The 12,226-nt window shown below is 47.6% G+C and overlaps 1 protein-coding gene across 1 annotated transcript in view; it reads right to left on the reverse strand.

Moving 5' to 3' along the window:
- Positions 1-7,449: 7,449 nt before the first annotated feature.
- The window catches only part of TPI1 (triosephosphate isomerase 1), a 5,117-nt gene continuing 340 nt past the window's right edge, over positions 7,450-12,226 (reverse strand). Inside the window, exons 2-7 of the mRNA XM_019548903.1 lie at positions 9,977-10,100; positions 9,779-9,863; positions 9,490-9,622; positions 9,070-9,155; positions 8,772-8,859; positions 7,450-8,110 (exon numbers count right to left, since the gene is read on the reverse strand). Coding sequence (XP_019404448.1) covers positions 7,992-8,110; positions 8,772-8,859; positions 9,070-9,155; positions 9,490-9,622; positions 9,779-9,863; positions 9,977-10,100 — 635 coding nt within the window. The 3' untranslated portion in view covers positions 7,450-7,991. The remainder of the gene's footprint in view (positions 8,111-8,771; positions 8,860-9,069; positions 9,156-9,489; positions 9,623-9,778; positions 9,864-9,976; positions 10,101-12,226) is intronic.

The following is a 12,226-nucleotide window of genomic DNA, read 5'->3' on the forward strand; positions in this document are numbered from 1 at the left end:
AGCTTATCCATGCTAATCCTGGTTGGTGTCAATGACCATCCAGCTGCCAACGCAATGCAGCTAATACCAAAGTCCAAGGCCCTGTACCCATAATCTCCAATGTTTGTTGCTGTTTCACAGCCCTGACCTCTAAGCTGTAACTAGATTCTTTAGATAAACTGTAGTTTTCACATTCTGCTGTTCAGAAGGCTGAATGGATTCAACCTGAGCTGGCCAAACTTTTTTAAGCTCTAGATCTCATACTTCTATAGCTTGTGTATCAGCTATGATCCCTCCACAAATCTGACCTCCTCCCACAATCTCTAGTCTGGACTTGGAATGACCATACTGATCACAGAAATATAGAAAAATAGGGGTGGAAAGGACCTTAAGAGGTCATCCAACCCAGAACCCGGCAGGTTACCATAGTCTAAATCACCACAAACAACTGATCAGTAACCTCTGCCATGTTCTCTTTAGTTTCCCCAGCCAACACTTTTTCTTCTCGTGTCACTGGTTGACAGGGTTCTGTGGTCTTTTAATGGCTCTTCACTTCTGATTTTTTCCACCCGCTTCTCTGTGGTTGCTTATTTCCCTAGTCCCCATTTTCGTTCCTTCTCTCCTTCTTAACCTTTTTCCCTGTCTTAGTACAAGCCTTACCTAATAATTCTTATCCTCAAGGAACCACAACTTCATCTTACCTACCTCTCTGGCAATTGATCCATATCCTTTCTTTCTTCTTTCTGTTCACACCATTTCCACTGATATTTCTACATTGTTGGTTCATAAATTTACCTATTCACTCCCTGTCTGTCTCCTAGAGAGGTTTTCACAGGAGAAATGAGCTAAGTAAAACCTTCTCTATGTCTTGAGAAAAGTCGTGAAGTATTTATAGTGAACAGTCCTGCAGTGGGTCCATTCCCCTGGTTGTGAGTTTCCTGGGCTGACTGCATCTGAGGGAGAAAGAGGTTGGTTCATTCTTCTGATCCTGAAACTAGCATCAGTCATTACATTGATATCAGGATGAGAGATCTTCGTAGATCACTTCAGGTACCTGATATCTTATTCTTCAGACCATCCACCCAGTGCTGTCTCCTACAGAGACCTTTCCGAGAGGTCTAGGCTTATTTAGCATAGAGACGAGAAGACTGAGAGGGATTTAACAGCAGCCTTCAACTATTTGAAGGGTGGTTGCAAAGAGGGTGGTTCTAGACTGTTCTCAGTTGTGGCAGGTGCTGGAATGAGGACCAATGGCTTCAAGTTGATATAAGGGAAGTTTAAGTTAGATATTAGGGGAAAAAAACCCTTTCTCACTAGAAGGGTAGTATAGCACTGGGACAGGCTGCCCAGAAAGGTTGTGTAATCTCCATCCTTGGAGGCTTTTATTTGGGGATGGTCCTGCTTTGAGCAGAGGGTTGGACTAAGTGACTTCTTGAGGTCCCTTCCAACCCTCATTTTCTATGGTTTCTAGGTATTATCTTGCATTTAATTTCTAATTCTCTAAGGAACCTTTAAAGTTATCTAGCAAGATAGTAGAAAGAAAAGAACTTGAGTATTTTTCTTTCTTTCCCCCCCCCGCTTCTTTCTGATGGATGAAAAATGTCTGAAAAAGATGGATGGTTATATGTGTAGGTGTGGGGTTTTTTTTCCCAGTCTGAGTTTTACAATACAAATTCAGGTCTTGTCTATAGTGTTTTTCCTGGAAGACTAATGGATTATTAGGTAATTTGTATTCATATGAGATCAGAGAAACCATGCAAGTGTACAAAGGAATTCTAATTATTTAAAAGAAAGGATTTGCTTTTTCGGCAGGATAACACAGTCTTCCTCCTTGCTTTTCTCTCTCACTCTCTTTTTTTAACACCTAACAAACAGTTCAGAGAAAATCTTCTTGTTAAAGATGCAACACCCCCTCTCCATTTAAGAACTGATAGAGCTCCCAGTCCACAGAGATGTCCAACAAAAACAGGAAAGACTTGGCATTCTTGACAATTTTGAGATTAAAAATTAAGCAAAGCCCCACTTAAAAAAAAAAGCCCTCACACTCTTGTCCTCTCAAAGCAGTAAAATAAAGGCACCAGTCCTAAGTGGTGGATTTTTTTTTTGTCCTATCTAGGTGGCCTTTATGAGAATTTTGCTCAGCTCTTCATCTAACAGTGCTAAGCAGGAAAGGAAGGAGCAAGAAACCCACAGAGTGGAGTCTCAAACTCAACCCATTCTATCTGCCTATTATCCATCCCCGAGTGGAGGACCAAAGAAGCCTGTGCATAATTCTCCTGAGGGACTTGTATATGTGATGCCATTACCATGTACACATGATGAAAATGTCACTTTGTGTGGGTTAATGGCATCACACTGTACACATGCAAAAGTTTTGGGGTTTTTAAATGAGTTTGCAGCATTGTAAATTGCTGTAACATGGCTTGTCTGCTGGCCCCCCAGCCAGGGTAGAGGCAGGCAGTCTGCGGAAAAAAGGATCAGGCCCCTCACTACTTCTGCCTTCAGCAGGCTCCTACAGCTGGCAGGACACCTGGAGCCACCTGGGAATGGGCTGGTTCGTCCCTGGGGCAGTGTTGAAAGGCAGTAGGAGGGTGGCGGGGTTTGCTGGCAGCCAGAGAAGGCAGTGGGAATGGTGCACAGGGTGCTGGAAGTTGGGCAGGCTTGCTAGCTGACAGGGTACTCCCCAGCTCAGAGGCCCCTGATCCAACATTTCCCTGAGCTCAGCCAGGCTTCCAGTGCCCTGCGCACTGTCCCCACTGCCTTCTCCGGCCATCCTGCTGCTGCCTCCGTGCGCTACCCCAGGGGAAAGCTGCATGTTCTGGCAGCCAAGACAATGCATGGGGTGCTGGAAACCCAGGTGGGAAGCATAGGATTGGGTGCCTCTGAGCTGGGGCAGCACCCAGTCAGCTAGCAGCCCATCTGTGCCGCCCTGCACCCCATGCGCCATTCCCACTGCCTTCTCCGGCTGCCAGCAAACCCAGCTACCCTCCTGCCATCTTCCTATGCTGCCCCAGGGGCAAATCAACTTATTCCATGCTCCAGGTCAGGGAAAAGTTGGGTTGGGCCAGGTGCTGCCTCCAAGCTGGGGCAGCACCAGGCCTGCTAGCAACCCACCTGGGCAGCCCCAGGGGGTGACATCACTGTGAAAGGAAGGGCTGAGGCCCCTGGCAGCTCAGGGGCCACTCAGCCTACTGGCAGCTCACCCCCTGGCCATGGGCAGGCTCCAGCTCTGACAAAAAAAAGGGGATCAGGCTGTAACGTGACAGAAAAATTGAAATGGTGGGTTTCAATTAAAAACCCACCATTTCAATTTAGGGGCATAGAATAAAACCCTGAGGACTAAACCCGTCACATGTACAAGTGCCCCTAGCTATCTGCAGGCTTGCATAACCCCTAGCCTATGGTGCCAGCCAGGGATGCATTCCACAGGCCTGTCAGAAGTGGGTGTTGTGTTTGTTTGCTTCTTACTTAAAAACTGTAGGGTTTGAAAATCTTTTTCCTTTGAAAAGTCCCACTTCTCTCCTCCCATGCCCCACCTCCAAGGAAGGCTGGTTTTGTTCCACTGAATATTCAGACTCTTCTTTTTTCTTTCCTATGCAGCTGCATATCCTATACTACTTGATTAGCTCTCTTGATTCCTTCCATTATGAAAATGTGTTTTTAAATCACTTGACTTTAATTTTAGATGCCAAACATCTCTACACTAATACAGGAGCATCATTACTGCATGGCACTGTTACATGGCACAAATGCTTCGTGCTTTAACTATGCTGTGCCATAATTTCCTAACATATTTGCTTATGTTTTAGTTCACCCTTTTAGCCATGAATGGTTTGGATTTATAATACTTGGCTTTGGGAAAATTACAGTGTGCCTATAATGGAATCTAAGAAAATAAATGTAATAAATTAGTAAGATGTACTCTCAGCCTCAGCTCTATTTTAATGTCATATTTGACTGCTTTTTTTCCATCAAGGGTCATGACATTTTTCTGCCCAAAAAGTCCGTCCACTGAGCTGATAACATGGAGAAGGACTGATACATTTCTTCAGAATTCTCCCTGCCCCAAGTTGTCTTAGGGCCAGATGGAGTATGAAGTCTGCAGAGGCTGTATGCTTGCAGTGCTCACTGAAGAGAGTGGAAGTAAGGCAGGGTGATGTGCTACTAAGAGGTGTCCCAAAGGGCCCAAAAACTCAAAACTGGTTCCCTTGTAGAGAACAGCATGCACAGGAGAGGACCAAGACAAGTGAGTGAAGCTCATTTTTCTCTAATGCATTGTAACCTTCTCTCAGGTCCAGAGTTCAGTAAGTCTTGATCCTTTTTTGCATCTGAAATCACGTTTTTGGCTCAGTGTGGGCTTATGCTGAGATACTTGCATGCTGCTTCTGAACATACGCATGAAAAGGCAAGGTATGTATTGCTTAGAAACTTCTGGTTGGAAAACATGAATCACCACCTCTTCATCAGTTTGGAACAGACGTGCATTGACACAGCTGTATGTGGGAGCCTGCGACTGGAAAAGCAGAGGAGCTGTGAGTCAGGATTTAAGTGGGCTAATGGAAAAGGGGGATGGTATTGAATACATTAAAATTGCCTGCAATTCTGCTTACTGGCCACCTGAGGGAACTCCAAGACAGTGTATCAGTTACTAGTCTAGACTCTAGACAAAGGCTAGAGCTCATAAAATAAAGAATTTCCATTTCCGATGGACTGGTTTAGGACACAGGATCTGCAGTGTCTAATTGTGTCCAGCTCCCCAAGGAGTAAGAGTCTAAGACAGAACAGACCTAGCATCCTGTAGAAAAAAATACTCAGGTATGTATAAACAAGAACACCCCCCTGCCCCCCACCCTTGCCCTCATCCCCTCTCTCACCCCCACCCCCAAATACATGCACACACTCCACCTTCCAGACTTTCTGAAAGCAAGAGGGAAGGACAAGGAACTGAACCCAGCTTTCTACAACCCACCACACCCTCTGAGCTCTCCTTTCCCCTCCATCTGGACAGAAGGCCTTCACTCCTGTGAAGAAGGTCTTCTTTATTTGCTGGTGGCAGCCAACTTCAGACAAGTCCATTCCAAAGTACCTCCTTACTGAAGAAAAATGAGACAAGCTAAGGATCTTCTTGTACAGCTATGCTCTAGGCCAGAACAGTTATACCAAAAAGGAAGAGGGAGGGACAACAATAGAATAAGAAAAGGAGTAGGAGCAAGAGAACTCTCCTGGACCAAATGGGGAGCTCTCACAAAGCCAGCACTACAGCCCCTTCCCTACAGCACTTCTCTCTGGGAAAGTTTAGGGCTGCATCTCACATGGAGATGCAATGTCTTCTATTTCTCAGTCAAATACCCTGAGGAAGAAAAGCAAGCCTGGCCCATGACTTACCAAGACATGCAACAGTGCAGACCAGCTCCCTTCTGCCCCTCCCAGGATGCCTCCTGGAGGGTCGTTAGCACCGATTCTGAAATTCTGCCTAGTTTCTAGCCTAGTTGTAGATTCTGCCATGCTTCAGGGTATAGCACTCAGTCAAGGGGAACTTAGCCCATTAGACCTAGGGTCTGAGGAAAGCAAGCTCAACTCAGGGCCTGGGGCACTGCTGCAACAGAGGTTAATTTATGAGGGAAACCTGTTGTTCATACCATACTTAAAACTTGTTCTGCCTGAGGGGCCAGAAGAGTTAAGTCTCCCTAGAGACATTATGACACAGGGACAGCTGGAACCACAACTGCTGCTTAGAATGCTGGGAGGAAGTGAGTCCATGGTTTGAATGCCAGCCCTGGTGCAGAGAACAAACAGGGTCCAAAACTTTATTAGAAAAATGTTAAAAGTGACAGTTTACATGGCTATGTAGAGTTTAGTACACAAGGCTGCAGCTAGGGACTGCCTGCATCATGAAAGACCTGGCAGGCAGAAGATCGACCAGGGTCTTGCACTTAAGTAAAATAGGGCCACTCTTCCAGCCCCTTAGAGCTAGCAATAGAAAATCATGGTAGAGTGTCAAACCAAAAATAGCAATGCTGTCCATGGAAGAAGGGCAGACTGGGCTTAGTTCCAACTGTGATGTAGCTGGGAGCAGCCTCCCAGAGGCTGATACACAAGTCTTTATGCAGTGGTAAGCACTCAATGGTGGTGGTGGCGGCAGAAGCAGTGCAAGGACAACATTGACATGCTTGCAGAGATGGTGCCTCTTAAGACAGAAGTAGGAGCAGTGGGCTCTCAGTAAGCACAAGGGATCCTTTCACAGCAAAGGGAGATTCCTGATAAGGTACAGAGCTCTGAAACACAAGGGATTCCAAGTGAACCAGAAGACTGTGAGCTGACTTTATCTCCCTGTCCAACCTGAAAGAACCCTGCTGTAATTTAACCCTCAATTTCTTCTGCATCAGCTGTGAAGCACACCACCTTGTACCAGTAAGATGGATGCACAGAAATGCTCACGGATGCTGCACAGGGCTCCCAAGGCCCTTGGCTGAGGACTTCTTAGTCCTGTGCCTGCCCCTCCCACCCCATACCACCAACTCAACTAAGGCACCACTCCAGCTGCTTTGCTCTACTGTGGGCAAAGGCAAGTTGAGGGGAGTTCTTTAACCCAAAAGGAGTCACAAACTTAGTTCCCCCAACCCTGCCAAGCATTTGCTTGTTTGCTGTCAAAACAAAATTACAAAGGCACGCAGACAGGGCCAAAGAGATGGTTTGTAAGAGGTGGAGAAGGGGAGGCAAGTCAGCTATCATCAATACACAGGAGCTAGTTTCTATAGGTACTCTGTAATCCACTGCCTTGAGAGCAGCCCAGTCAGGAACATGCACAACTACAAGATGGAGACAAGTTCTCATCTTTGTCAGAAAAGGAAGCAAGCCACTTCCACATTCAGTGCACCCAACATCGCTGACTGCAGAAGTGCAGCAAAAGGAATGCTGGAAGCATTTGTCCCAGTGGCCCTGTCCACATAAATACAGAGACTGGAATTAGGGCATTACTGACCCCTGCCTGTTAACCCCTATTTAACATTACTCAGAGCTGCTGAAATGACCATAGTTGGTTCAGAAATAATACCCCAGCAAGATGGACAGAAATGATAAACATGCAAGCTCTGTGGTTTTGGGCTGGCTGCAGACTCTAGCAGGCATTACTGGAGCACTTTCTTATCAAAACATGACACTAATGTTACATGGCTCAGGACTGAGGCTCTCTCTCAGGAACTCTGCAGGAAAAAAAAAAACCTTCACAACTGCAGGATGGGAATCACAAGCTCCCTTTGCCCAAGATAAATCCAAGTTGCAATCCCCAGAATGAGGCAAGGCAGCAGCCAGGACACTCCTGCCCTGTCCAGCCTGCAGTAGGCCTCTATCACAGTTGCACTTTCCATAGCAGTCATGACCTGTCAGAGAAGGGAGATACAATTTTCGCTGTAACCCTCCTTGGCTCTCAACTGCTCCTTCCCAATGAATGACAAACTCAGGTACACACAGTTCATTTCTACTCATTTGTTTCTGTTTATTGTTGGTGAAGGGAAATAGATGAGACAAGGACATCTCACAATGATCTAAGCCCCCACAAGGCCTACCCAGCCTTCCTTCCAATTGGTCAGCACAAGATCCCAGCTGATGTATGAGGCAGTGCTCTGCTCTATGCCTCAGCACAAGCAACCACCTCAACACAGCACTGCAAAGAACAGGGGAGTGGGGATGGGCAGACTGACACTGGACTCTGATTGATCTATGGGGTACATAGGCAAGTCTGGCAGACAGCCCCACCATGAGTCTGCCCAGGGTTTTGCCAAACCAAGGCAGAGTCTATTAAAACCCTGCCTCTTTAGAGAAAGGCTCTCCCACACCAATCAGAATCCAGCCTGGTGACTGTTTAGCAGCATGGTAGAAACTGTTACAGCAAGAGGGGAAAGTCTTAGGTGAGGCCATGGCAGGGAAGGGTGTGCATGGGAAGTTGTCTTAGTTTCTTTTTCTCCTCAGGGACAGGAAGGAGAAGATTCTCCCCATAGGCTTTAGGGACTGGTTCAGTGTTTTGCGTTGATAATATCCAGGAATTCAGGCTTGAGGGAAGCTCCACCAACAAGAAAGCCATCCAAGTCATGCTGGGAAGCTAGCTCCTTGCAGTTGGCTCCAGTCACTGAACCTACAAAAGGGCATAAATTTCAAACACAAAAGCTTGGCCAAGGTCATAGTTGGGATAGGGAAAAGGGACTGGTCAGCTCTAGGCAAGAGGAGGGGACAGGAGAGAAGCCATCATCTGTGCAGCAAATGTTCCCTCCTGGCAACAGATTAAAACTGGAATGGGGTAGTCCATCCCACTTACAGTGCCCATGGTCTGCTCCCACCCCCTCTAATGTATAGCTGGTCAGATGCAAAGAATCCAGGTCTTTCAAAAAAGAGTGCTCCAGATCCTGTTGCACTCTAGTAATACTTGGTTCTTATCTAGCCCTTTTATCCATGCATATTAAAACAAATCATAAAGCCAGCCCGTGTCACAAACCCCATCTTAAAAATGGGGAAACTGAGGCACAGGAAGGTGATGACATTTATTCACGAAATCACCCAGCAGGTGAACAGAACCCAGGCCTCCCAAGTTACACTCCCTCCGTGGAGCTTTCTGAAATACTACTGCTGTTTTCGAGAAGAGGCTGAACGTTAACACACTCAATCCTGTTCATGAAGCCTCATTTAGCACAGCAGCCAACAAGATGTCCCTGCAGCTGTGCACTAGCCAAGCAGGGGGTGGGAAAGTCATATTGCTTTCTACACTGTAAAACTAGGGGTACCAGGGATGACTCATTTACCTCCATAAATGATTCGAGTTGACTGAGCAACAGCTTCAGACACATGAGTTTTTAGCCAGCCCCTCAGCTTCTCATGAACTTCCTGGGCCTGTAAAAACAAAACAAACAAACAAAAAAACCCACAGGAACTGCATTACTACAGCCAAAGTGGGACAGCAACCCCATGTAGGGCACAGCTGTTTTTGTTATGAAATGAAACCTCTGAAGTAGTTATCTATGTATTAATTTCCAATCAGAATCTTTTGGGACATGAGGGAAGTCCTGGATACCTAGCTTTGTTCTCTTGTCATATTCTTACCTGCTGGGGAGTCGCTGTTTTACCAGTTCCAATAGCCCAAACTGGCTCATAAGCCAAAACTACCTTGCTCCAGTCCTTCACATTATCTGGGGACAAGAGAGAGAAGCATGTCTTAATCTGGAGGGGAGGCACCACACCACCTACTGTTGAAGGGCACAGCTGAAGCAGCTTTTCTGGAATGCTACTGCCCTTTCTGGCAAAGAGATTAGATGATCAGAAATTTGATGCAGTGCATACCAGACCCCAGGCACAAACAAAGCCAGACCTGTTGCCCTCCTGGGGTAAGTTACCAACAAATCATTTTATAACATGCTTCCCTGAATCTCAGACTGGGGGCTTCCATGAACAAAGGCAGAAAGTTTTCAGCCCAAATATTCCCTCCCTTCATGGGACACAGACAAACAGCCAAAGCTTTCTTACCAGCAATAGCTTTGGTCTGTTCAAAAACCACTTTCTCTGTGATGCCAGCTTCTCTCTCATCCAGTTTCTCTCCAATGCAGGCAATCACACCAAGACCCTCAGCCAGGGCGTGAGCCACTTTCTGCCCAATCAGCTGGGAGGAGAACAGGAAAGGAAGAAAGCTTGAGATACAGTCAGACTCACTCCCACGGCGTTCACCTTCCAGGGCAGATCTAGCCCCCTGCCCATGAGGATGTTGAAAGATGGTTTGTTTTTACCTCCCCACAACCCCACAAAAAAAATCACTCACCTCATCAGACTCTCCAAAAACGTGCCTTCTCTCTGAGTGGCCCAGGATAACCCAGGTAGCTCCAACATCTTTAATCATGGCTGGGCTGAATGGGGAGAAAGAAAAAACATTAGTCTTGGGGTCCATGTTGAGATGGGTACTTGTTGCAATAGGTTTCAGTTTCTGTTCCACCAGTTCCATCTGTGACTGCAGGCTCACCTAATCTCTCCTGTGAATGCCCCCTTTGGCACCTTGTAACAGTTTTGTGCTGCAACCCCGATCTTTGCATCTAGTTTCTGACGGGCGAAGTCAAGGTAGATGGAAGGGGCTCCACAAACCACCTCTGAAAGATAAGATATGGAGTAAACCCTCATGGGGATCAGGCAGGGTGTCAGATCTGACCCACCCTCCAGTTGTAGAACCTCCCTTGCCCCCAGGTGCTCACCCCTACTCCAACCCATCTCTCAGCTCTGCTAAGATGTAGCAACCCATCACAAGCCAGCTTTGTTGAATTTCAGGGACCCACTAGAGCAGGAGGGTTGTTGCTACTGCAGTTTGATTTCCTTGCTCACAGAACTTAGGGGGAACACTGTCATAGGAAACCATGTTTCCTCATGTCTCTCAACAAAAGGATGATGCAAAGTTCCAGGTTTCCGAGTAAGAACAAAGGACCCTTGGGAACTATCCAATTGAAAGTTGCTCTTTTCTTGCTGCAGATAGTTTAGATGAACTGAGAGTAAGGAGGGGAGCACTGACTTGCACAGGGGATTAAGTGCAACTGGGAGCCAGGAAGGCCCAAGATAAAGGAGGAACAGACACAGTGACAGGAGAAAGGTGGTCAGAAACCATTACCCAGCACTGAGAGGACTGGGAATCTAAGGAATCATTGCTCCATGAAAGGAAGCAGAAGCCCCACTGTTCAGGTCCCTGAAGAGTAGGGCCACAAGGCCTGAACTATATGTATCCCAGCGAAGCTTCAATTATCCCTGCAGCTACACAGTGCAGCTTGTCCCACTACAGTAACTGAAGAGCTGTCCAGCTGATGCTTCTCAGACACTGAACTTGGGACAACCACCACTGCAGCACTCTCCTGTAGACAGTGTGTTCACCTTCCCTGCACGAGTGGAGGCCAGAAAAGGTGGAGACAGAAGGGATGCTGCTAAGTGAAGGAAAACATCAAAATTAGATGCAAAGCAGGAGGCTTTTTTCTTCCACTGGGCAGGTCTGATCCTGTCCTCTGAACACACAGGCTTCAATCACTACCAAGGCAAGCATGGAGCTCAGTCTGGGTGCAGGAGCCATGTTATAACACTGCCTATCTGCATACACATGGAGCTCTGCCATCTAGTCTGTGTACCAGGATGAGATGGGATGCCTACCCCAAACAGGGACTTTAGTCCCAGCCAGCCACCTACTTTGAAGGCAGCAGCAGGGAAGCCTACAGTACTCAGTGCTGCTCTCTCCAAAAAAGGAGGGGACTGTGATAGTTTCAGAGAGAGTACCTGCAACTAATAACCCCAGGGGCTGCCCCAGCTCCCCTCCCCTCTGGCCTTTAGAAGGGGGGGGAATCTGGTTTCCAACACCAAGTACAGCAGCTGATATTTTTAGCCCAGTCACCATTGGTTATATTTAGACTTCCATCTCCTCAGACCTTTGACATTTCTTCAGGGTGCCTCCCTCAGAATAGTAGCTCCCCTAGCCCCATCTAGCCCTCTGAGGCAGGCAGCAGGACATCCAAAGAGAAAGAAGATTCCATGAGTCCTGCTCTTTCCTTGCTGGCCTGGAGCCAAGATGTCCCAAGGACACCAAGAGGAAGAACAGGAGCCCAGATAAAGTTGTGAACACAGGATATCATGCAACCCTCAGGGAGATGGGGGCAGAAGCCATGTGTAAGGGAGCTCAAAGCCTGGGCTGGGGGGGAGGACCAGACCAGATGTGCACACAAAGCTGAAGCAACGTAACTAAGCCTGGTTTTAACCGTTCAGAGGGACCTGTACTGGTTTAACTCAATTAGCATTGGAACCAAAGCAATCAGAGCAGTGATCCCCAGCCAGGGTCCCACAGCACCCTGGGGTGCCTTGAAGTAGGTTCAGGGTGCCATGCCATGCTCTAGAGCGTGCCAACATGACTCTCAGTAATTTCAAGTCAGAAGCTGAGGTGCTAAATCGATTCTGCCCTGTGGGTTTTGGAGTCTTCTACCAACCGATGTGCCCTGCTCCCCTTCCACTGGGAAACATGACATTTCCTCAGGCCTGCCTGCAGCCCAGCGAGGGCAGCCTGGCGTCTCAGAGGCTTGAGAGCTGCTGCCCTGGAGGGAAGCGAAGCGAGGCCAGGCCCAGAGAACAAGGACCTGGGAGAGCCACGTGCCAACCTAGGAAGTCCTTCCCCGCTTCCCCCCCGCAGAGAAGCGGGGCGAGGCGGAGCGGGCAGCTCCAGGGAAGGGGCTGAGGGCCCAACCCCACCTGCCCC

This window comes from Crocodylus porosus, unplaced genomic scaffold, assembly GCF_001723895.1.
Source record: "Crocodylus porosus isolate Cpor-Errol unplaced genomic scaffold, CroPor_comp1, whole genome shotgun sequence".
NCBI lineage: Eukaryota > Metazoa > Chordata > Crocodylia > Crocodylidae > Crocodylus > Crocodylus porosus.